The sequence below is a fragment of the Haliotis rubra genome, unplaced genomic scaffold (assembly GCF_003918875.1).
Source record: "Haliotis rubra isolate DU_JTF1 unplaced genomic scaffold, ASM391887v1 Scf639, whole genome shotgun sequence".
NCBI classification, from domain to species: Eukaryota; Metazoa; Mollusca; class Gastropoda; order Lepetellida; family Haliotidae; genus Haliotis; species Haliotis rubra.
In genome coordinates, this window is record NW_025767345.1 from 236,240 (window position 1) to 261,806 (window position 25,567).

Sequence of the window (25,567 nt, forward strand, 5' to 3'; positions counted from 1 at the left end):
AAATAAGTAGGCCTGTAGACTATATGTTACTTCTTAGAGTAGCACTTTAGAAGTTGGGAAGTACAACATAGACAAACATTATGGATAACAACTTCTTTATTTCGTGAGTGCGACTTTTGGATATAGATTGTTGTACCTGCTCTACAACAGTACAAGAATCTGTATCGAAACATCGCACTCATGAAATAAGGAAGTTGTTTTCCTTAAAGTTTGTCCACATTGAAGGTATATGTATATTTAAAAAAATATACCCACAAGCACCTTCTGACATGGCAACACAAGAACCATCTTTAGTCTTCTGCCATTAAAGTGGGCTGCTATGGTTTATGTTGAAGCCACTGCCATATACCTTAAATATTGCTGGTTGCTCTTTTAAACAGCACAAAACAAATATACTTGAATACTCCCCAGGGAGTAGAGCTGGTTAAAACAATGCCAGAAAAAAGACATCTGTTGATCAAGGGAACACTCCAGCACCTTGAGCACGTACTAGTTACATGGATATGTGCGCTATATAATTATCCTATAATAATAATAAATAAATAAAATGAAATATCTTGTATAAAATACAAATATATCATTATCACCTATTTAAATGTGTACAAAACAATATGTAGAAAGTAGCGATTTGCAACCCTAACACTACATATTTTTAAAATCATCATAAACTGATTTTGATACCAGTTAGCATATCCTTTTTAAACAAATCTCAAACATTATTCTCTTAGTATATTTATTGTTAGATGTTTGTCTTATAAATAATGTTGTTTACTATGTTGTTTTCTCATGTTCTTAACTCAGATGTACACAAAATTCCCTTTCGGGCAATAAAGCATTATCTTATTATCTTATCTTAAAAATAGAACATCAGGGATGGAAATAACCCATTGCCCGAAGCCCCAGTCCAGTTGTTTTTTCTGTCGGGCAAGCAAATTTGTATATCACACTGTACCGGTGTCCAGTTGACTTTCAAATATTAATTATGTTGTTTATTTAAAACATCAACAAGAAAACGGACGGTATAGTGGAAAAATTATCAGGGCAAGTGATTTTACATGTGCCACTGTACCGGAGTACACTAGCAATTGTAAAGTCATTTCCACCCCTGAACATCTAAAATGGCTTTTCTCACTGCACTCATGTGCTGTGTAAATATACAAGACAATTTAGAGAATTGGGGATTTTGAAACTCAAAAGACTATGTTTTTTGAGTAAATTTTAAAAATAGAATTTCTAAAGCTGGCTCATAGTTGAAACAGAAATACATTATTGTGGGCTGTTTAAATATGCCTGTACATTTCCTGTATCTCCTTCCGGTTAATCACCTCACTGACTCACAGACCAAACTGTCCCTGTTTCTCCAGCCATGGCTGCCTTCAGGTTACACTCTTATTGAATTTTGTCCCTAAACACCAGCATTTTTGCATCAGCAAATACGACCCCGTGACCTTAAGTGTTCGTCAACACAAACACTGGCAGAGTCAAGTGAGTCATAGGTATATATAGAATAGAGCTGCATTCAGGGAGGGAGGGGGAGAAAAGAAGAGAGAGGGAGAGAGAGGGCGAGGGACGGAGAGAAAAGAAGATTGAGGGAGCGAGAGAGGGGAGGGAGGGGGAAAAAAGAAGAATGAGGGAGCCAGAGAGGGCTTAGGGAGGAGAGAAAAGAAGAGGGAGGGAGGGAGAAAAGAAGAGTGAGGGAGCAAGAGGGAAGGGAGGGGGAGAAAAGAAGAGTGAGGGAGCGAAAGAGGGAAGGGAGGGGGAGAAAAGAAGAGTGAGGGAGTGAGAGGGGAAGGGAGGGGAGAAAAGAGAGGGAGGGAGCGAAAAGGGGGAAGTGAGGGGGAGAAAAGAAGAGTGAGGGAGCGAAAGAGGGGGAGGGAGGGGGAGAAAAGAAGAGTGAGGGAACGAGAGAGGGCGAGGGAGGGGAGAAAAGAAGAGTGAGGGAGTGAGAGAGAGGGCTAGGGAGGGAGCAAAAGAGAGAGAGAAAGTGAGAAAGAGACAAAGAGAAAGAAAAGGAAAGAAAGAGATAGACAGACAGACAGAGAGAAAGAGAGACCACAGCTAGTCAAATGCTTAGTCTCTGAATTTATATATTTTTGATAGTAAGAAATAACCCATTTAAATTGAAAAGGAGCCCCAGTGAGATGGGACATTGAGAACCTGAGGAAATCTAGGTATGCTTCATCTAGGGCTTTAGGGAGGGAGGGCGAGGCAGTGGGGTGCTTTAGGAGGGGAGGCAGTGGGGTGCTTTAGGGAGGGAGGGCGAGGCAGTGGGGTGCTTTAGGGAGGGAGGGCGAGGCAGTGGGGTGCTTTAGGGAGGGAGGGCGAGGCAGTGGGGTGCTTTAGGGAGGGGGGGGCGAGGCAGTGGGGTAACAGTGGCTCAGGGACTGTGAGAAAGACTAGGGCAGCAGTCTACGCCTAGTGATAGGTCGTCATTGTATTATGTGTGTGGATGTGACGACATAGTGTTAAGCTTCCTCATGACACAGTTACTTGGCATATTTCCCGAGGTGACTTGACAGAAGTTCTGGGAGGAAAACAGCTGTGTCATTGTGTGACTTGTGTGACTTGTGGGGATGTGTAATGTCAATAGTTGAATCACTGTTAGCAGAACTGGAAAGCCAATAGTTGAATTGATTGTGATTGAAGCTTTGTATGTCTATTTAGGGAGAGTGGGTGGGTGAGTGAGTGAGTGAGTGAGTGAGTGAGTGAGTGAGTGAGTGAGTGAGTGAGTGAGTGAGTGAGTGAGTGAGTGAGTGAGTGAGTGAGTGTGAGATTCTGTAGACCATGTTCTGTAGTCAGTAGATTCTGGGGTCTCACATCCTGAGTTTTTCCTCTAAGTCCTTCCCGATATATCTGCACTCATCAGACTTTTCTAGTCTTCAATACTCCTCTCAGTTTCAATATATCATCTCAACGAGGCTCCTTTCAGTTTAAAAGTAATTATTCGTTTCTATCAAAATTACATACATGACATATTCAGAAGCTAAGCTTTAGTCTAAGCTTTCAACAGAATTTTACAAGACTGGGGCTTTTGAAGAGTGACTTAAATTTTCTGTGCAGCTTGGAATATTTTGCAAAGTTGTATCAGGATATTAGCAGTCTGGAGCCTGAGTGGCTGATTAGAAAAGTTCTGCGTCGTCATGGTTGAAAATAGTTTAATATTATGATTTTTGGTTTTATCAACTATTGAATAATTTTACAATTTGAGACAGACTTAATGATGAAAATAGAGTTATTAACACCTATCAACAATGATTCAAACAGTATTTACCTGAGTCTGGCATCTTCAGGTGTGAAGAAAGCCAGAGGTCATGCTATTTTAGCCTTTAGAGAAAGCCCACTCTAAACTCTAGTCTCTGAAAAGACCATATTTTTCAGAAAAATGTATTCTTGCTTTATCTTAATGAAACACATATGATCCAAGAAACTGCACAATGTAGATTTGCCAACTATTACAGGCTTGTCAACTATTATAGGCTTGCCAAATATTATTTGCTTGTCAAATATTATTGGCTCATCAAAGATTACAGGCTTGTCAAATATTATTGGCTTATCAAATAATATAGGCTTGCCAGATATTATAGGCTTGTCAAATATTATTGCCATGTCAAATATTGTAGTCTTGTCAAATATGATAGACTTGCCAAATATTATACACTTGCCAAATATCACACACTTGCCAAATATGATAGACTTGCCAAATATACTACCCATCAAAAGTTTAGACTCACTTAAAGCACTCACTATATGTTATGTATATGTATGTGGTTACATCGAAGATGAATTTCTCCACCAACTTGGGGGAACCAACTGAAAACCTTATGCAGATGAATTGCACAAGGATGATGCTTCAAATTGCGAAAGGCATGAGCAAATGTCGTGCATGTGAACAGATGCGTTTTGGTGTAAAGTTTTGTTAAGAATTCGCCAATTTTCACAGATTTTAATCATTTACTGAACTCATGACAATAATCTTTTCAATGTTACGAATATGTTTTACAATACACCAGTTCATAACTAAACAGTACCTTTAAACAGTATGGAATATTTTGCAAAAAGCTAGTTTAGAACAGTGGACAAGTAAGTGGCTACATTTACACTAGTGAGTCTAAACTTTTGATGGGTAGTATATGAGACACTTGCCAAATAAGCTAGACTTGCCAAATATTATACACCTGCCAAATATCACACACTTGCCAAATATCACAGTTGCCAAATATCACACACTTGCCCAACATGATAGACTTGCCAAATACCACACACTTGACAAGTATGATAGACTTGCCAAATATTATACACTTGCCAAATATGACAGACTTGCCAAATATCACACACTTGCCATATATCATACACTTGCCAAATATCACACACTTGCCATATATTATACACTTGCCAAATATGATAGACTTGCCAAATATCACACACTTGCCATATATTATACACTTGCCCAATATCACACACTTGCCAAATATGATAGACTTGCCCAATATCACACACTTGCCATATATTATACACTTGCCCAATATCACACACTTGCCATATATTATACACTTGCCAAATATGATAGACTTGCCCGATATCACACACTTGCCATATATTATACACTTGTCAAATATCACACACTTGCCAAATATGATAGACTTGTCAAATATCATACACTTGCCAAATATCATACACTTGTCAAATGTCATACACTTGCCCAGTAACAAACTGGGAAAACGCACAAATAAATGATGACGGTTTCAGAAACAACTTTTTTAATTTTGTGACACAAATTATGCATTTTTTTTCTAGAGTTGGTCTGTTGTTTTTATCGAAGTCCGCGTTGGTTTGATTCTTTTATGTCTATTTGTTTTTGTGTTAGATTGCAATTCATCTGTATCATTTTGTCGCAAACGGACTGTAATCAGGACCCACAACTTTTTATGGTTCTTGGTCCTTAGGGCCGGCAGCTCTTTAGGGTTAGGGGCAAACACTGGGCAGTAGGGAAAATAATGTGGTTCAGGGACTGTGAGACAGACTACATTGCAGGGAGGGCTAGGTAGTAGGGAAAATAATGTGGTTCAGGGACTGTGAGACAGACTACATTGCAGGGAGGGCTAGGCAGTAGGGAAAATAATGTGGTTCAGGGACTGTGAGACAGACTACATTGCAGGGAGGGCTAGGTAGTAGGGAAAATAATGGGGTTCGGGGACTGTGAGACAGGCTACATTGCAGGGAGGGCTAGGCAGTAGGGAAAATAATGTGGTTCAGGGACTGTGAGACCGACTACATTGCAGGGAGGGCTAGGCAGTGGAAATAATGTGGTTCAGGGACTGTGAGACAGACTACATTGCAGGGAGGGCTAGGCAGGAGGGAAAATAATGTGGTTCAGGGACCCATGGAATGAAGTGGGTGCCATGTTGTGTGGTGAGTGTGTTTAACACTGGCAGCCTGCAGACACACTACACCATCAACACACACCTGCCAACACCATCACTACTGGCCTGGTGCAGGGGAACAGATGTCTTCACTACAACTGACAGTGTTGTTCCATGTGTGTACAGCAGAACTGGTTGAGGCAGTGAATAGCTGTGCACTTGGTTGGCGGAGCACTTGGTTCAATAACTGGTTGAGTGATAGGTTGAATGATAGGTTGAATGGTTGGTTGAATGATTGGTTGAATAAGAGAGTGGTTGAGTGATGAATGAATGAGGGGTTAGGTGAGCAAGCGATTGGTAAGTGAGTGAGTGAGTTTAGTTTTATGCTGCACTCAGCAAAATTCCAGCTATATGGCGGCAGTATGTAAATAATCGAGTCTGGACCGGACAATCCAGTGATCAACAGCATGAGCATCGGTCTGCACAATTGGGATACGATGACATGTGTCAACCAAGTCAGTGAGCCTGACCACCCGATCCCGTTAGTCGCCTCTTACGATAAGCATGAGTTACTGAATATCAATTCTAACCCGGATCTTCACAGGTCTATTGGTAAAGTGGTTGGTTGATTGGTATGTAGAACTGGTTAAACAAGTGAGTGGTTGAATGAGTGGTTGAATAAGCGAGTGGTTGAATGTGTGGTTGAATAAGCGAGTGGTTGAATGAATGAGTGGTTTAATGAGTGAGTGGTTGAATGGGTGGTTGAGTGAGTGAGTGAGCAGACGGGCAGATGAGAGAGCGAGCTGGACTTTGTGTTTAGGATCATGGATAAGTGGTTGAATGCTTGGTTGAATGAGTGGATAACTGAGTAACTGAGAACAACATTCTCACCAAATATCATCCATTTTATATCAATATTCACATCTTGACTATCACTAACATAAATTCTTCCACAGCCAAGGATTATCAAAAAAATTATCAGACCAGTAAAATAAAAAAATCTACCTGCAAACAGCCTCACCTGCAGACCTGCAAGGTCAAGGTCAGACTGTCAGGACTCATATCTGTCTACATACAGTGTCAGTCTCCAGTCTCTCATCATCGAACACAGCTGTAGGGGTCAAACCCAGAATAAGGACAACATCCATGGAGAACAACCAGACTGGGAACAGTTGACAGGGCAACATATGCAGTAGACTGACTGACTGAGTGAGTTTGGTTTTACGCCACTTTTAGCAATATTCCAGCAATATCACGGCGGGGGACACCAGAAATGGGCTTCACACATTGTACCCATGTGGGGAATTGAACCCGGGTCTTCGGCGTGACGAGCAGTAGACTGGGTCACAATGACTCTCCTCCAACCCCCACCCCCACCCCATCTGTAGTCCTCCAGAGAAATGACAACATCCACTTACACAGTGTTTAACAAAGGCATACAAATTTAGGAGTCATGAGACTCCCTGACTCCCTGGAGTCATGAGAGGGAGACATGGACATGTTTTGGGGAGTCAACTTCAGTTTGGGACTTTCATCAAGACATCTGTGATTGTTTAATAACGACAAAAAACAAGGTAAGGCAGGTCAGGTATGTAATTAGCACAGAGCAGTTAACTGGCGAACATGAAACTAAGTAGTTTTAAACAAAGGCAAATTACAAGTTTAGATTATCTGAACCCAAGGCCCAGTAGCATTACGTCAACAATGACGCAAGCTTCAATATTCTCAATTATATTTGAGATAATTTGAGCGTCAAATATGCAGGTTTTCTGCATCATGACAAACACTGCATTCAGAGAACAAACAGCCTGTGGACAGTTGGACAGAGCAACATATGCAGTGAACTGGGCTCACCTAGGACTTCTGCAAATGACAATGCCCTGAAAAACAGCGTTACCCCAATAGTGTAGGGATACATTCAAAGGTTTTGGTGAATCGGTTTACAAATTGCGACCATATAAGCTGACTATACGGTCGGAAATTGATAGCATTGACCAATCAGAACTCATGGTTAGAGTGTCGGGGTTCGATGCCAGGCCACGTCATACCAAAAGACGTTAAAATATGGTACTTGTTAGTCCCTGCCTGGCACTCATTATTTATGGGTACAACAAGGACTGGTCGGCTTGGAGTCAGTATAATGTGTCTGAGTGGGGTATTCATGCTTCACTGCGGCATGGTATCTCAGTGGGCTAGCACTATAAAGCCAGCTTAAGTCTGGGCTAGTACAAGCAGAAGAGATACACATAAAAGGTAAGAATTTAAAAATGTAAACTTCTTTATTTTTAGACTTTATTGGAAATGTAGTCGATGGGAAAAATAAGCAATTATCAATCTGAAAATTGTTGTAAATCAAATTACACACACAACACAAAATAGCTATATCTATTCATGGGCTACTTCCAAATTAGGATCAAAATGCTGTTTTCGTTATACATCTGTAAATGTACCACCACTCATCAGTGACCTGAAAGATGATGACTTATTTACTTTTTGGCAAGGAGGGGCCCTGAAATATAATTATCTTATTTAAAAATATATATCACATGAAAAAGACGAGGAACATATGTAATTTCAGACTTCTCAGGGGCAAAGTTCAAGGACAGAAACATCAAGGGCATTAAGACAGCATTTAAACTTAAATGGCTGTATCATCAAAACTTGGGTACAGGATGAAGCATTATGATCCTTGAATCATCCAGAATCTGTTGATATTTTGAAGCTGGCGTCTTACCTAACTGAAAAGGTTTCATTAACACTTTGTCCCGAAAGCGATTCATCATTCACCAGCATTAACCCTGTATGTGCTAATGACAAGCTGTTCCAACCTCCTTCCAGCTTCATTAGCATCTATTGTGAAATAATTCCCTCCCTCCCTCCTTATATTCTTTGGCCCCTGTTTCCATAGCAACATACAATGTAGAGATTAATTTATCACATGACCTCTGACCTTTGACCCAACATGGCAGGGCTGATTACCAATGACCTTGAAATGTTATCCTGAGATAAGTGTTGTTATGTAAGGATGTCTATAAGGATGATATAAGAGCATATCAATTAGGAGCAATGTGGCAATCAAACACAGAGCAGTACTTATACAATGGATATCTAGGTTACACATTGACGTTACTGAACCGCAGTGAATAATTAAAACATGCATGATTGGTCAAAATGTTATCACAAACAATAAAACATAAAATATGTGTACAGTACAAAAATAAAAAGTTGAGTCGAGTTTAATTTTACGTCGCATCAGAAATATTTCAGCCATACAGCGACGAGACCAAATCTGCATACATACACATTGTAATTATAAAGTTTAAATAAGTTCCTTAAAATAGATTATTTATTCATTACACTATTATTTACAAACAGAAAAATTCATAGCACCAAAAATCCAAACAGTCAAGCAGAATCACAAAAGATACACTTAGAAAGTCCATCTCCATCTGTTTTCAGCAGATAGTCATGAGTAAACAGTGAGTGAGTGAATGAGTGAGTTTAGTTTTACGCCACCCTAATCAATATTCCAGCTATATGGCAGCGGTCTGTAAATAATCGAGTCTGGACCAGACAATCCAGTGATCAACAGCATGAGCATCGACCTGCGTAATTGGGAACCGATGACATGTGTCAACCAAGACAGCGAGCCTGACCACCCTATCCTGTTAGTCGCCTCTTACGACAAGCATGGGTTACTGAAGGCTCATTTTAACCCGGACCTTCACGGGTAAATGAGTACATCGACTGTGGCCAACCCAACACCATGGTAAAATTATCTCATCACATCTACACTGACAACCCAAGTAGGTATAACCAGTTATTGTTTTTTGTTCCTAAAGTTTATTTCTTCCTACTTGGGTGTCCCACCTTTTTGCATGAGGTCCCGAGTGTATCTTTTGATAGTGGGTTTGAAGTCACTGTACAGGATCCACATTGGAGATTGGGCATGTTTCACGTGTCCCACCTTTATTGCATACGTTCATCAGTATAATTTTTGTTTGCAGTTGAAGTCATCATACGGCAAAAAACAAAGATGAATACACACACAGTGTTTACAAGCTAGAGGCATGATCTGCAGACTTAACCCCACTGAATACATTATTTTTCCTACTGCCTAGCCCTCCCTGCAGTGTAGTCTGTCTCACAGTCCCTGAACCACATTATTTTTCCTACAGCCTAGCCCTCCCTGCAATGTAGTCTGTCTCACAGTCCCTGAACCACATTATTTTCACTACTGCCTAGCCCTCCCTGCAATGTAGTCTGTCTCACAGTCCCTGAACCACATTATTTTCCCTACAGCCTAGCCCTCCCTGCAATGTAGTCTGTCTCACAGTCCCTGAACCACATTATTTTCCCTACAGCCTAGCCCTCCCTGTAATGTAGTCTGTCTCACAGTCCCTGAACCACATTATTTTCCCTACAGTCTAGCCCTCCCTGCAATGTAGTCTGTCTCACAGTCCCTGAACCACATTATTTTCCCTACAGCCTAGCCCTCCCTGTAATGTAGTCTGTCTCACAGTCCCTGAACCCCATTATTTTCCCTACAGCCTAGCCCTCCCTGCAATGTAGTCTGTCTCACAGTCCCTGAACCACATTATTTTCCCTACTGCCTAGCCCTCCCTGCAATGTAGTCTGTCTCACAGTCCCTGAACCACATTATTTCCCTACTACCTAGCCCTCCCTGCAATGTAGTCTGTCTCACAGTCCCTGAACCACATTATTTTCCCTACTGCCTAGCCCTCCCTGCAATGTAGTCTGTCTCACAGTCCCTGAACCACATTATTTTCCCTACAGCCTAGCCCTCCCTGCAATGTAGTCTGTCTCACAGTCCCTGAACCACATTATTTTCCCCACTGCCTAGCCCTCCCTGCAATGTAGTCTGTATCACAGTCCCTGAACCACATTATTTTCCCTACTGCCTCGCCCTCCCTGCAATGTAGTCTGTATCACAGTCCCTGAACCACATTATTTTCCCTACTGCCTCGCCCTCCCTGCAATGTAGTCTGTATCACAGTCCCTGAACAACATTATTTTCCCTACTACCTAGCCCTCCCTACAATGTAGTCAGTCTCACAGTCCCTGAACCACATTATTTTCCCTACTGCCTAGCCCTCCGTGCAATGTAGTCTGTCTCACAGTCCCTGAACCACATTATTTTCCCTACTGCCTAGCCCTCCCTGCAATGTAGTCTGTCTCACAGTCCCTGAACCACATTATTTTCCCTACAGCCTAGCCCTCCTTGCAATGTAGTCTGTCTCACAGTCCCTGAACCACATTATTTTCCCTACAGCCTAGCCCTCCTGCAATGTAGTCTGTCTCACAGTCCCTGAACCACATTATTTTCCCTACTGCCTAGCCCTCCCTGCAATGTAGTCTGTATCACAGTCCCTGAACCACATTATTTTCCCTACTGCCTAGCCCTCCCTGCAATGTAGTCTGTCTCACAGTCCCTGAACCACATTATTTTCCCTACTGCCTCGCCCTCCCTGATAATGTAGTCTGTCTCACAGTCCCCGAACCACATTATTTTCCCTACAGCCTAGCCCTCCCTGCAATGTAGTTTGTCTCACAGTCCCTGAACAACATTATTTTCCCTACTACCTAGCCCTCCCTGAAATGCTAAAGCCCTACATGAAGTAAGTCAAGATTTCATCAGGTTTTGAATCTCCTAACTCACAGGAGCTCCTTTTCAACTTAAATGGAATTATTTGTTACTATCAAACTTATATATATTCAGAGACTGTTTGTGTGACCCTACAATGTCACGGCATTATGACCTCATCAAGGGCCTGGGTGTCGGTTCAAATCAGGGACAGGATGCAGGCCTCAAAAAGTACTAGAATCTGAACTTTACTGATAAAATGTAATCTAAAAAATAACATATGTAACATTACCTTCTCTTCCTACCGGGTACCCATTCATACTGATAACAGGTCCTAAAACATATTACCCACTGGCTCTGACGACAGGTCCTAAATCTTCCTGCCAGCTGACTGACGAACCCTACCTTCAGTAGGATCAGGGCCTTTCCTAATTACCTGTCAGATCACAGGACCTTGATCTATGGCAGTCTCCATGACAGGTGTCTAATTGATTACAGACAAGCACAACCTATCAACTCTTGTTCAATGTGATGTCAGGATTAACCCTGGTGTCAGTGGCTGGGGAACAATGTCTGCCTCAATGGGTGGAGTGAGTTGAGTTTAGTGCTGTTTTACCAATATTCCAGCAATATCACAGCCGGTGACACCAGAAATGGGCTTCACACATTGTACCATCTGGGGAATTGAACCTGGCTCTCTAGCATGATGGGTACGGGTGGGTATTGCAGAGAATTTTCATATTGCGATCTATTGCGATGCGAAAGCATATATTGCGATATGTATTGCAATATATTGCAAGAAGTTTTTTTGTAACAATAAACTACTTATAATCGAGTTAACACTTTATTTATAAAGCAGGAAAGAGTTCCTTACGTGAGTGAGTGAGGTAATATTTAACGTCACATCGGCAATATCTCAGCCATATATTGACGAAAACAATTTATACAATAAAAAGTGAAAACATTTTGAAGATTAAAACCTGTCGATGATGGACAGTATAAATACTAGAAAATCACAGATATAATATAAAACTAGCAAGCAAAGCTAAAACATGTCAATTAAAGAAGACAATACAGTCTAAAACACATGCTATAGATCGCCAACAACTGAAGGTAGATCACCATACTAGGAACAGTTCCTTACGTAACCCCCCGCCTATTTTATGCATTCTGTCTTATTGTTAACATTCTCTTACATTCACGCTGAAATTAGGTTGGGGGTACGTAAGGAACTCTAACCAATATGAATAATATTTGGCACAAATGAAACAAGGAAACCATCAACTCAGAGGTTACTAGTTTGAACTACTTTCTCCACTCTCAAAAAAAGCCCTGAGCTTTTAGACAGCAACTTGATCTTGCCAGGACATATCAGAGATCGTTGGCCATTAATGAGTAAATATTTAAGACATTCAGATCCAAAACATTGCGAAACACTTGAACAAAAATTAAGTACACAACTTCAAACCGAACTTAACAATCCAGTTAAATGTAAAATCTTTGAAGGGCCTTTAGAAGTGGAATGCATAAGAAAAGCAAGATTTATGGATGTCAACTTCATTCACTATATAGAAGTTGACATCCATAAATCTTGCTTTTCTCAGTTAAATGTAATTTTAACCGAGCTCATTCCCACCACCATTACCACAGTTGCCACGATCATCAAGGTTTTCGAGTGTTACGACGTTTTCTGAATGCATGTCAAAATACCGGTTTTCGATCAGCGTATCGCAATACCTATTGTTTTCATGTCTGAACCAGTTAATACCGGTAAACCGGTTAACCGGTTATATTGCGCAGCCCTAGCAGTGTTCATGAATGGTGTTTCAAAGTAACAAGACATTGGGTCCTGTAAGTTTCAGATGTCTGTCTGACCCATTGAAAATTCACAGGACCCATAGAATAAAATTAAATAAACATTTCAGATTTAACATTTCTCATAATTGGCATTGAAATTATTAACAAACATAAGATTTATAAACAGCAAACAAGTGTCACATGTCACATATAACAACTTCAGTCAAAGTCATTGTGAAATATACAGTCGGGACACTAGGGCCGGCGGGTTGTAGACTTCTATCAGACCGTTGGCGAATCTGACGGATTTGTCAGATGGTCAGATGCTATTCGTGAACACTTTAACCACTAGGCTACCGCACCGCCACCATGGTGTAGTGGGTAGGGTGTCTCCGCAGAGAGAAGGATGGGAGTTTGATCCCCTGACCATGTGAATCAAAGGATATTAAAATATGTTACTTGTTGTTACTAGGACTGTTATGATTCACTCACTAAATCATGTTTGGTGATTCGAACCATATTCCTTCATGAATTCAATTAGTTTTTTTTGTAGCAATCACTTGAATCAAATATCCAATTCTTTTAAAGGGACTGTTTTTATTTGAATTTGGGTGTTTTTTAAGAAAATGAGTTATGGTAAATGGAATATTTCCAAACCAGTTAGGATAATAGTCAACACTTCTTATATATTTAATTTGACAGTAAAATGGTCACTGGTCAAAAATTAACTCATTGTAAACAGTAGTGGTGGTCCGATTAATTGAAATAATCGAAGATTGGTTGCAGTGACTAAACGACCAAGCAATCAATCATGTTTTCTCATAATCGAACACAAACAATTCTGGAACACTTGTTTGCATTAACAATATTTTTCACAAGGTTGGTTTTGTCTGTTACATTTCATGACCACTACAAGCTCGTTCCAAGTTATGGTTGAATTTATCTTCAAGACTCCAAGAAATTAATGTTCCTAACCTACAAGTCATCCTTTAAAGATGTGAAATTTTCCAATGCCTTTTGTGCAATTTGCAAAAACACCAAAGAACTACAGGGCTTTTTCTTTATATTTTTTTGTCCATTAACAAAAATAATCAGGAAAATTTCATAAATAAGGCTAACCAATTATTTTCGATGATTGATCGGTTGTAATTAACCAATCATCAATTATGAGATTTTGACCAATTCCCAGCACTGGTAAACAGATGTCAGATAAGTGCATTTTGTTCTTGTTTAACAGGCTATACTGAAAAATGCATCAACTGCTGACATGTTATTGCATTGCCAATATTCGTATTCGGTATTCATGAGTGAGTGAGTTTAGTTTTACGCTGCAAACAGCAACATTCCAGTTATTTGGCAGCGGTTTGAAAACAATCGAGTCTGGACCACACAATCCAGTGATCAAAACCATGAACATTGATCTACGCAACTGAGGTGAGGTGAGGTGAGGTGAGGTGAAATTGGGTTTAACGTCATGCTTGAGAATATTTCGCTCATATGACGATGTGCATGCGTGTGTATGTGTATGTGCGGCTGCTTGTACTAGCCCAGACTGAAGCTGGGTTGTTAGTGCTAGCCCACAGAGATACCATAACACAGTGAAGCATGAATACCCCACTCAGACACATTATACTGACTTCGAGCCGACCAGTCCTTGTTGTACCCATTAATGCCGAGCGCCAGGCAGGAACCAACAAGTACCATATTTTAACGTCTTTTGGTGTGACGCGGTCGGGGATCGAACCCGCGACCTTCCGCTCTCCGGGCGGACGCTCTAACCACTACACCACGGAGGCGGTCTCTACGCAACTGGGATACAATGACAAGTGTGAACCAAGTCAGCAAGGCTCACCACCCATCACGTCATACTACAAGCATGGTTTACTGAAGATCATTTCTAACCCTGATCTTCACAGGTTCAGTATTAGTGATATGTATTATATTCGCCTTATACAATATACCAATATATCGTATACTGTTTGTTAGTCTGTAGAATAAAGCTATGTTCCAGCCTGAAGACACTGGTCTGGAAATATTAAAGTCTGGACTACACAATCCAGTGATGGGCATCCATCTACACATTTTGGATACAATGACATGTGTCAACCAAATCAGCAAGTCTGACCACGTAAGAGGTTACTAACAGGATCGGGTGGTCAGGCTCGCTGGCTTGGTTGACACATGTCATCAGTTCCCAATTGCACAGATCAATGCTCATGCTGTTGATCACTGGATTGTCTGGTCCAGACTTGATTATTTACAGACCGCCGTCATTTAGCAGGAATATTGCTGAGTGCGGCATAAAACTAAATTCACTCACTCACTCTTATGAAAAGCATGGGTTATGGATGACCAATTTTAACCATATTTACCATTAGGTAGATGGCAACACTGCAGCTTGACATTATTTGCAGATAAGTGAAAATACCAATCAGATTCTAACCCTGGATAACAGCTTCATCACAGCGGTTGTTCTACGGTCATCAAGACAGACTGGCAAGATGTCGTTCAAGAAGGAAATTATCTTCACATTTTTCAGGAAAACAAGTCGACAAATTATCTGTCTTTTGTAAAAGAGGAAATTGTGTTCATCCTTCATAGTCAGAAAGTCTTCTGTAAATTCCTGGAACTGTCAAAGCCGATTTGTTGAATGATTCTTTTCAGTTCACTTAAAGTGATTTATTAGTCATTTATCAAAACTGTGAAAAATTGGGCATTTACATTTGTAGTTGGGTTGTTTCTTCACACAATATTTTCAAGGCATCTGTGAATAAAAAGCGTGACTGCTTGGTGGGGGTGTCTGTTTTTATAATAATTGGGTTGTTTCTTCACACAATATTTTCAAGGCATCTGTGAATAAAAAGCGTGACTGCTTGGTGGGGGTGTCTGTTTTTATAATAATAATGGATATTTTTAGCGCGCCATTTTCCACCCACTGATACATGCTCAAGGCGCTACATAAAAGCATACATACGATGCATACAGAGGATAAAATAGTAGAATAAGTATACATTGAAATTGATGACAGAAAGATTGATTTTAGGGATAGGCTTTGGAAAAAAAGAAAGTCTTCAACTTAATTTTGAAAGTTTCCAATTTGGGAGACTGCTTTATGTGAAGAGGGAGAGAATTCCACAGAGTAGGACCAGCGTACTGGAAAGACCTCTTGCTAAAGGAAGAAAGGAGAACTTTGGGAATGGAGAGAAGACATTGGTCTTGAGATCTGAGCGTTCTGGTAGGGGAGTACACAGTGAGAAGTTCAGAGAGATATGAAGGAGCTTGATTATGCAAACATTTATACACAATGCAAAGAAGTTTGAAGTCAATTTGGAACTTGATTGGAAGCCAGTGTAATGATGAAAGTACAGGGGTGATATCAACATAGATCAGTTTTGATGCAGCTGCGGAATGCTTAGTTTGGGCGCAGTGAACTAATGCAGTGTTAAGGTCACGTTTGTTTTCCTCTTTTGGGGTTCAGAGTTCAAAGTTCAAGTGCCTCCAGGTTTATATTTTTTGTTTGTCGTTACACGAGATATACAGAGGTGACTGCCCTTTGTGACAATGAAAGATTGAATGCTTGGCAGGTATGATTCATGGTTTTGGTCATGAATCCCCAGAAATACCTGAACATAAATGCTACTGGTCGACTTTTAGCTGCAGATGGCTATCTCACATACATGTTCAGAGGTTTTACATGATGTAGAAGAGGTTTTACTTGATGTAGAGTGAGTGAGTGAGAATAGTTTTACGCCACACTCAGCAATATTCCTGCTATATGGCGGCAGTCTGTAAATACTCGAGTCTGGACCAGACAATCCAGAGATCAACAGCATGAGCTTCGACCTGTGCAATTGGGAACAGATGACATGTGTCAACCAAGCCAGCGAGCCTGACCACCCGATCCCGTTAGTCACCTCTTACGACAAGCATGGGTTACTGAAGGTTATTCTAACCCGGACCTTCACGGGTCTGCTTGATGTACAGGATGTGGTAGCTTGATGTAGAAGAGTTTTACATGACATAGAAGGTGTTTTGCATGACAAGAGGTTATACATGACAGAAGAGGTTTTACATGACACAGAAGAGGTTTTACATGACACAGAAGAGGTTTTACATAACATAGAAGAGGTTTTACAAAACATAGAAGAGGTTTTAAATGACGTGATGCAGAAAATTTTTCCAATGCAGAGGTTTTACATGACTCAGAAGAGGTTTTACATGACACAGAAGAGGTTTTACAAAACAAAGAAGAGGTTTTAAATGACGTGATGCAGAATTTTTTTCCAGTGCAGAAGAGGTTTCAAATGATGCAAAAGAATGTCTTTTTGTCTTATGCAGAATCTTTTTAATATGACACAGAAATGGATCAGGTCATTGAATCCACATTGAGGCAAATATTATACACATCACAAATATTGGGTGGCAGATATCAATATTGTGTAACAGATACAATATCAAGCTAGCAGCTGAAGTGGTATTCATATATCCAGTGAAACAATAACAACATAATGTTTTACACATACTTCGACCATGTTAACTGTTAATTTATCTTGACACTAACCAGTAACTACTAAGGTTGTAATGATTCACTCGCATATTCGCTGAATCGAACCGTAGCCCTTCATGAATTCAATTCGTTATTCGTAGTCACCAGAACCGAATATTAACGAGTATTTACGATTTTTTTAAAGGGAGCATGTTTTACTTGAACCCTTATGTCCTTTTCCAAAGTGAGATATGCAAGAATGGAACATGTACTAGCATTGCAGTAGTGCAAGTCATGTTAGTTTGCCAAGGTCACACATGGTACTGTCGATTATAACTATTACATACCAAATTTGAGTGTCATGAGATCACTGGTTATTGCTGTGACAAATCAAAACTGTCAACATGGGCGTTCTATAAAGTGCATCAATCACTTAACTACAATATTGTATTTGTGAATAATTATTCGTATTCGTTACCCAAAATTCATGATACGTATCATATTCGTATCTGTATTCGTTGCAGCCCTAGTAACTACATAACTGTAAAACTAAATGTATAACAGTATTAGACTCGTGAACATCCGGGTTAGATTTGATATTCAGAAACAGCCAGGTGTGCAAGTTACACGTGTGACATTGAAATTTCACTACACACGCTTATTGATTACCTGGCTGTTCTACCAGCAAGTGGTCCACCCTCTTAAAAAATAGTGATAAGTGACAACAAAATAATGATCAACATAGAGATTTTTCTGGGTTACATCTTTTTATTCTTGAGTACAACGTTTCAGGGCTTGCTCTGGCCCCATCATCAGGTAAAACTATCATCATCTGACATCATCAGGAGTTTTACCTGATGATGGGGCCAGAACAAGCCCTGAAATGTTGTACTCAAGAATAAAAAGAAGTAACCCAGAAGAATCTCTATGTTCATCAAATTGCATCTTCTAAAATGACAATCAAGCATCTTAAATAATGATCATTTGTTAAACAACTTTTGTATTCAGTTGTCCAAAATTCTGAGACAAATCATCAGAGTTGGTCTGACGATTTCCTGGGACTGTGCAATTTGGTTTTGTTGCAATTATTAGATTTTGTGTTAGTGAGCAATTTATCAGTCTCAAATGAAATCAAATGGACTCTACACTTCATTTCAAGGTGTGAGTAGACGGAATTAGATTGTGATTGCTGTGAATATTTTGGACCGAAGTTATAAGTATTGACGGGACACACGATGTCACCGGAGTTACTTGGTAGGTCGGCTTACGGGACATACCATTTTTATACAGATATTAATAGTCAAGTTAGGACCTCAGCTTGTCTATGAGATCGGCTTATCTACAGTGATATACAGTAAGTACCACAATCTTATCTGTAATCATATGATCTATTACCCATCTGTGAAGAGATCACATGCTTAATAACAATTAGTGCTAGAGATATTGATCGAATAATCAGCGAACCTCTGTATTTATACCATCCCTTTAGTAGCTAGCAATACAAACTTAATCCAAAAGATAAAAAAGATAAAAATATTTTGCGAAAAACTGTGATAGACATAAGTATCACTGAATGATATTTCCTTTCACACCCTTTCCGGGGAAACAATATTTTTGCAGTACCGGGTACTTCACCCCAGACCAGGGCAATGCCACTTAACGTAAGTGAGTGAGTTTAGTTTTACGTCGCTTTTAGAAATATTCCTGTCATATCATGACAGGGGACACCAGAAATGGGCTTCACTCATTGTGCCCATGTGGGGAATAGTACCCGGGTCTTCGGTGTGACGAGCAAATGCCATAACCACTTGGCTACCCAACCACCCCAATGCCACAAAGAACCTCAGTTACTAAATATGTAATTATTAGTGTTGGGAATTGGTTAAAATCTAATAATTGATGATTGGTCCATTACAACGGATCAATCATCGAAAATAATTGGTCAGCGTCATTTATCAAATGTTCCTGTTATTTGTGTTAATGCACACAAATAGTAAAGAAAAAACATGTAGTAATTTGGGTTTTTTGCAAATTGCATAAAGTCCATTTGCAAATTTTGCATATTTAAATGATGATTAGTATGTTAGGAACACATATTTCCTGGATTCTTTAAGATAATTCAATCATGACTTGGAACGAGCTTGTACATGTAGTGCTTATGAAATGTAAATTTAATGACACAGACAAAACCAGCCTTGTGAAAGATATTGTTAATGCAAACAAGTGTTCAAAGATTGGTCGTGTTCGATTATGAGAAAACATGTTCGATTGCTTTTTCGTTTAGTCACTGCGACCAATCTTCGATTATTTCAATTAATCGGACCACCATTAGTAATTATACATGTCAAATTTAATGCACCAAAGAGGCACAAGCACGCTATGAAAGAATCTCAAACTGTATCATTGACATATTATATTTGAACATGAGAAATCTGTGTGTATTTGCATCTGCTTATCACAGGATTCATGGCCAAAATTAAGGGAGTAATATCAAGTTTTAAAAAATCACTCAAAAGTATTATGTTAAATAGTTTGATTATTTGTTTGTTGCTTAACGCTGCACTCAGCTATATTCCAGCTATATGGTGACAGTCTGTAAAAAAATCAAGTCTGGACCAATCCAGTGATCAACATCATGAGCATCGATCTATAAAATTGGGATACGACAACATGTGTCAGCCAAGTCAGCGAGCCTGACCACTCGATCCTGTTAGTCGCCTCTTACGACAAACATGTGTTACTGAAGATCAATTCTAACCCAGATCTGCACAATCATCATTATAATAAATCATCTTAGCATTCATTACCGTGTCAACATATGACCATATACTTTGTTTAGTAAATGAGAGCAGCCCTTTCTTGGACCAAGCACAGTTGTAGAAATGTCAACAAAACCATCCTTGTGATGTGGAGCATTTACATTCCAAAACTGAACAGATGGTAAAGCTTAACAGTAATTACCAGTAATTACAACCTATTTCATAACAGATAAAACCATCTGTCGACTCATATGAAATCAGGAAGGTAACTTGATACGGCTAAATTGTCTCACAACTCCCTGAACAACACGCGCCCAAAATGAACCGCGTTTGTAGTCAATTTGTTCTGTTGAACACAGATATTTGAGAACATTGTTTCAGAATCGTTATATTTCCGATTATTCCCAAGTTTATGTTATCTTGCAATTAATGTTTCTCATTTGGATAAACAGACTGTAACTCTATACTTCCTCTTCTATTTATTGTGTATCGTGATCTCAAAATCTGACGATTTGTAACCAAGTATTGATGGAAATTCCTAAGTTCTCAGAGCTATAGGCAGGGTTTTACACAACGCCAGGGATTTACAGAACGCGAATTCCTGCATCCTATACGGATGAAAATTGACAATGGACGCAACAAAGATTATTAGCGCGTCCACAGGGACTCAGAAAACGTCCAAATACTTTTTGTAAAAATTCCAATAAAGCGACAATAAGTTATCACTGAGTTTGCTGCAGGCTGGGTTATGTATTATTTGCAAATTAATTAGTGTAACAATGTGATGATCATGGTACACAATACAATACAGTAACTGCTTTGCAACAATATTACAACATTGTGTTAATAATAATATTTAACAGTCTGGGTCCCCCATTTTCTTGTCCAGGACCCCTGAAAGTTAAGAGTATGAGTCCCAGGGACCCTCAAATACAGTACTCCATGTAAATCCCAACTCAACGCACAACTGGTGCATCTGGTACACACACATGCAGAGAGTGAGTGAGTGATCGCCGCTTTTAGCAATATTCCAGCAATACACGGGGACACCAGAAATGTGCTTCACACATTGTAGAATGTGGGGAATCAAACACGAGCCAACGCTTTAACCACTAGGCTACCCCCACCGCCCCACACATGCAGAGAATGGACACAGAAACCCTAAAATACTGCATCCAGAGAGATGCACAATAATACCGACAGCACATCAAGGGTCATCCATGAAGTCCGGGGATGGATCCAGGATTTTGGAGAAGGGGGGTGCAAATAAATCATGAAGTCCAAAGGTTAGGGAGAAAAGCCGCTCAGGGAAATTGTTTTCTGGGGAGAAGTAGGGGCGCTCACCTGAAGTCGCATGCTTCATTACTGACTCACCAACTTCTAGAAAGTCGATCAAACATCATTACTGACTCACCAACTTCTAGAAAGTCGATCAAACAATTAGTACTGGCAAACAAGGATAAGTTGAGCACCGGCCTGACAATTGACCCTATTAACATGTATGAGTGCTGCCCACTGGCGTTTGCCATTGTTAGCGAAGGGGCCCAAGGTTGTCCGCGATCAAGTGTAGTGCGACGTGTGAGTCTTATGAGCAAGGCGTGTAGAGCTACGTGCAGAATCAATTTCATTGTCATGCGATGCACATGCACTAGCCTACATCCGCTCTACCTTTCACAAACGAAATGGGTTAGCTCACTGCCATGCACCACCTACTTCTCGTAAACATGTTTTCTCGCCGGTCCAACTTACATTACATTTGATGACTTTCTAAAATGGCATTGTGTATTCATGTGAGACAAAACACAACAACCTATAGATTAGTGAGTGGTGAAGTGGTTTATGAGACAAAAAAAAAAAACACAACAACCTATAGATTAGTGAGTGGTGAAGTGGTTTATACATAGCGATTGCTTACAGCAACATGCATGTATAGAGTGTGTTGCGCAAGTCAGCCAGATCAACACAGCCTTACAGATAGTGCTACTTCAGGATGTACTGCGATGTCTGTCTGCTGCAGTGTTATATACAGGATATTATAGGAATGTCCATGTGTATGACATGAAAGCCTAAATGTCGGTATTTACGAGTGTCGTAAACATTGTATGATAGGGGCATGAATCTAATATTCTATTTATTACCGAAGTCGTCAAATTGAGGAAAATAAATCCAAATCTACTTTCAAAAATAGGCTGGCTACCCGCCATCACTGCATGTAGAGCTCAACGTTTTTGAAGAAACATGACGTCATAGCATTCTTCATGACGAAGCGATATTTTGCCCTAAAGCATCGTATGAGAAATATGAAAGTTGAAACCCAATATTTTCGCCATCGAAGGTAATAAAACAGAATATTGCATTTCCTTTGTTAGACACTGTGGCATGTAATAATTTCACACAACCCATCTATCCATGAACTGATCATCAGCAACGGTGCCAACCCACCCTTGTCGCAAGAGGAGACTAACAGGAGGATCTGGGTTGACACATGTCCCATTGCGGCTCATGCTGTTGACTTGGTTGACACATGTCATTATATCCCATGTGTGTCAATCACCGGATGGTGCAGTGGGCGAGCTGCTTTATGCACCAAGTTAGTGATCCAGCGAGCATAAGGTCCCGGGGCCGAGCCCACCTGTGATCGGGTGTAAAAAACCTTCAAGTCAACTTTGTGTGCAGACTCTTTCAGTGTTGTCACAACCCCCAGTGTACAGTACACAACCCTGTGCACTTAAAAGAACCCACGAATCCGTTGGTATATGACCTGATGGTGGCCACATGAATACGTGCAAACACCTAGTTGCGGGTAAAGCAATGTGCAGTACACTTGGACAAGGTACTGTGACTATGTGTCCCAGTCCACCCAGCTGTGAATGGGTACCTTGTAAGGATGAGAAAGACGCAATAACTTGATGCGCCTAAATGGCTGCAAGAGTTGTATGATCAAAGGGGAGTTGAGATTGATAATATGATGTGCCGTTGAGATTGACATCCAATTATCAAGAGAAAACAAAGCGCCTTTGAGCAGCTAAGCTGGACATTGGCGCTATACAAATCTTAGTATGTATGTATATGTATGTATTGTCTGAGACACGATTATTTACAGACCGCTGCCATATTGCTGAGTGCGGTGTTAAACAGCAAGCAAACAAACAAACGCAACCTATTATCTATTCACTAATGCTGATGTGGTGGCAACTGCCAAATCAGAGTTTCAGCCATACAAAGTGTACATTTGCAGTCATTAATAAGTGAATGGAACACTACTAGTGCTAGTAGATATATATGCTATTTTGATTTCATAATTGTTTCAACGAAACTCTGCAAATACACTCGCGTAACCTTGATTTGTGGATATAAGGGAAGTGCTGTGAAAATCATCTCTTCAATGCACAATTTCCTTTCACATACTACCTGATTATTTTATTCATTGATTCAGTTAATTGAAACTGGCTAATATTCCACTCGTGAATGAAACGTTTGTTTACCAAAGCCATTTGCAATCATCACCCATTTGTGTGCACACAAAATGTGACGTCACCTTGTTTCGGGGATTACGTAGTTGGTTACAATACATCACTATGTACGACAGCCCATTGCAGTAACTATTTACACCTTGAGAAGCAGACAACGAGATGTGAGAAGGTTGGTGATAACAGTATCTATTTTACTTGACATTTTGTAAAAGTAAAATTTGGTATAGTGGCATTAGTGATCTTGGACTTTTTATCTCAATACTGGACAATTAGATTTAGCGTAGTGTCATGCAGAGATTCGGAACATTTTTGTCAGCGATGTGTGGCATAGTGTGTACATGAAAAGTACGGATACATGACGTAATAGGAGACTTAATTTACGAGATAGCATGATAATTACCGTGATCCACAAATCAAGGTTATCCACGAATTTAGGTTACGGTTATATACTTCTTATAGTCTGAATACTTGAATTTGACAAATTTGTTGTTTCATATTATGAAAAGTATAACTGGAGATACTACGACAATCATCACTAGTCAATCATCGCAACTGTTTTAAATATTACTTTCAACCAATCATAAACAAACACTGCTATTCATAGAGACTGTAGGTCCACACTCTACAAAGGTTCCTGTTCCAATGATCAAAACAACCTAAAAGTACATTGCTAGTAGGCCTAACTGTGAAATGTGCTCATTACATTTCTGCAGTAAATATACACTCAAAGCAAACAACATAAATTAATCAATAATGATAATGATCAGACGCTAACCAAATCCTGGGCACATTTCAAGAATATACATGGACTGACCAGTCCATACAAAACTTGACCTGGTCATGGGTGACTGGACGCAACTCACACTCAACACACATTGCTCAATTGGAAACGCCCTTGATTCAGTTTAGTATCAACAAAAGTATGTCTGACCTACAAGTCATTCGTTACAGGAAAATTGTTTCTCTTCCTCCAAGGGAGACATGATATGTTCAGTAAAGTAATATCAGCCACGTATGTCTGTTAGCCATAGCCTAACATCGATCCTGTTTTGGACCCAGCACGTATAAAATGTGTTCATTCGGGCGGCCGTCAGTGAGATCATATTTCATCATAATTGTCTGTTGTCAAAACAAAACCATAATAGTTTAATATTCATTCGTGATTTCATTCTTAATTCAGAATGATTCATATTTTACGAACAAAGGACGCAGTGAGTGAATCGCCTCGCAATCAGCTGATTGTCAGTGACAGGCGTTATCCAGTTGGGTTGCTGAGTTTTAGAGAAAAAAACCCAAACCACTTGCTAAGCGTATATCGTGAATTACACTCATCACACAGTTCAAATACCCAAATTAACTAGTGGTTCGCCATCTAGGGGAAATATTTGATGATTTATTTCATAAAATATGTCTGAATATCGTATAAGGCAACAGCTGTGCCGAATATTCACCCAACTCCAACCAGACAAGATCGGACAAATATAGGTGCAATTTCCTCAAATTCACCTACCTCTCTCTGGCTTCATGACGGTCAAACGGGCAACAGACCGAGTGGAATAACTAGCCAAGCTTTCCTAGGGTCACATTGTGCCGTGTGTTATGTTGCTAGATTCCCATCTTGTCCTAGAAATCCAACTTTATCGAGTCGAGTCCATCGCTGTCAGGCCAAACGAAGGTCTGTTTATGAATAATGTTGTGCCTATACGGGTCACGTGACAAGCTCGATACTTCATTCCAGAATTAATAAAGGCGTTATTGAATAGACAACATGCTTAAACATTAGTTATTTTAAATAATAACACCATTCTCGTTAATGATGTTTGCAAATTCGCATGATTTTCGTGAAATATGAGCAAGCCACATCGCTTTAACTTTGACCTAGCGGCCTTGACCCCTGAGTTGGTCCAGTGACCTTTCCAACTTTACAATGCTCCAATCTGACAGTATGGAAGTTGCCACCTTTGCCGAAAACTCAGACGAGGATCGGTTATCAATGCCCGTGATGCATAATTATGCATCGACAGTAAATATACTTTATCTGCCGTTATAATATGTTCGTGTATTTTTTTGACAGATGACAGGTGATT

General features: G+C 40.0%; 1 protein-coding gene across 1 annotated transcript in view; it reads right to left on the reverse strand.

Moving 5' to 3' along the window:
• Positions 1–25,314, reverse strand: part of LOC124256771 (protein FAM214A-like) — a 46,486-nt gene extending 21,172 nt beyond the window's left edge. The window contains exon 1 of the mRNA XM_046690734.1: positions 24,991–25,314. Within this exon, the coding sequence (XP_046546690.1) occupies positions 24,991–25,006 (16 nt within the window). The 5' untranslated portion in view covers positions 25,007–25,314. The remainder of the gene's footprint in view (positions 1–24,990) is intronic.
• Positions 25,315–25,567: the final 253 nt, after the last annotated feature.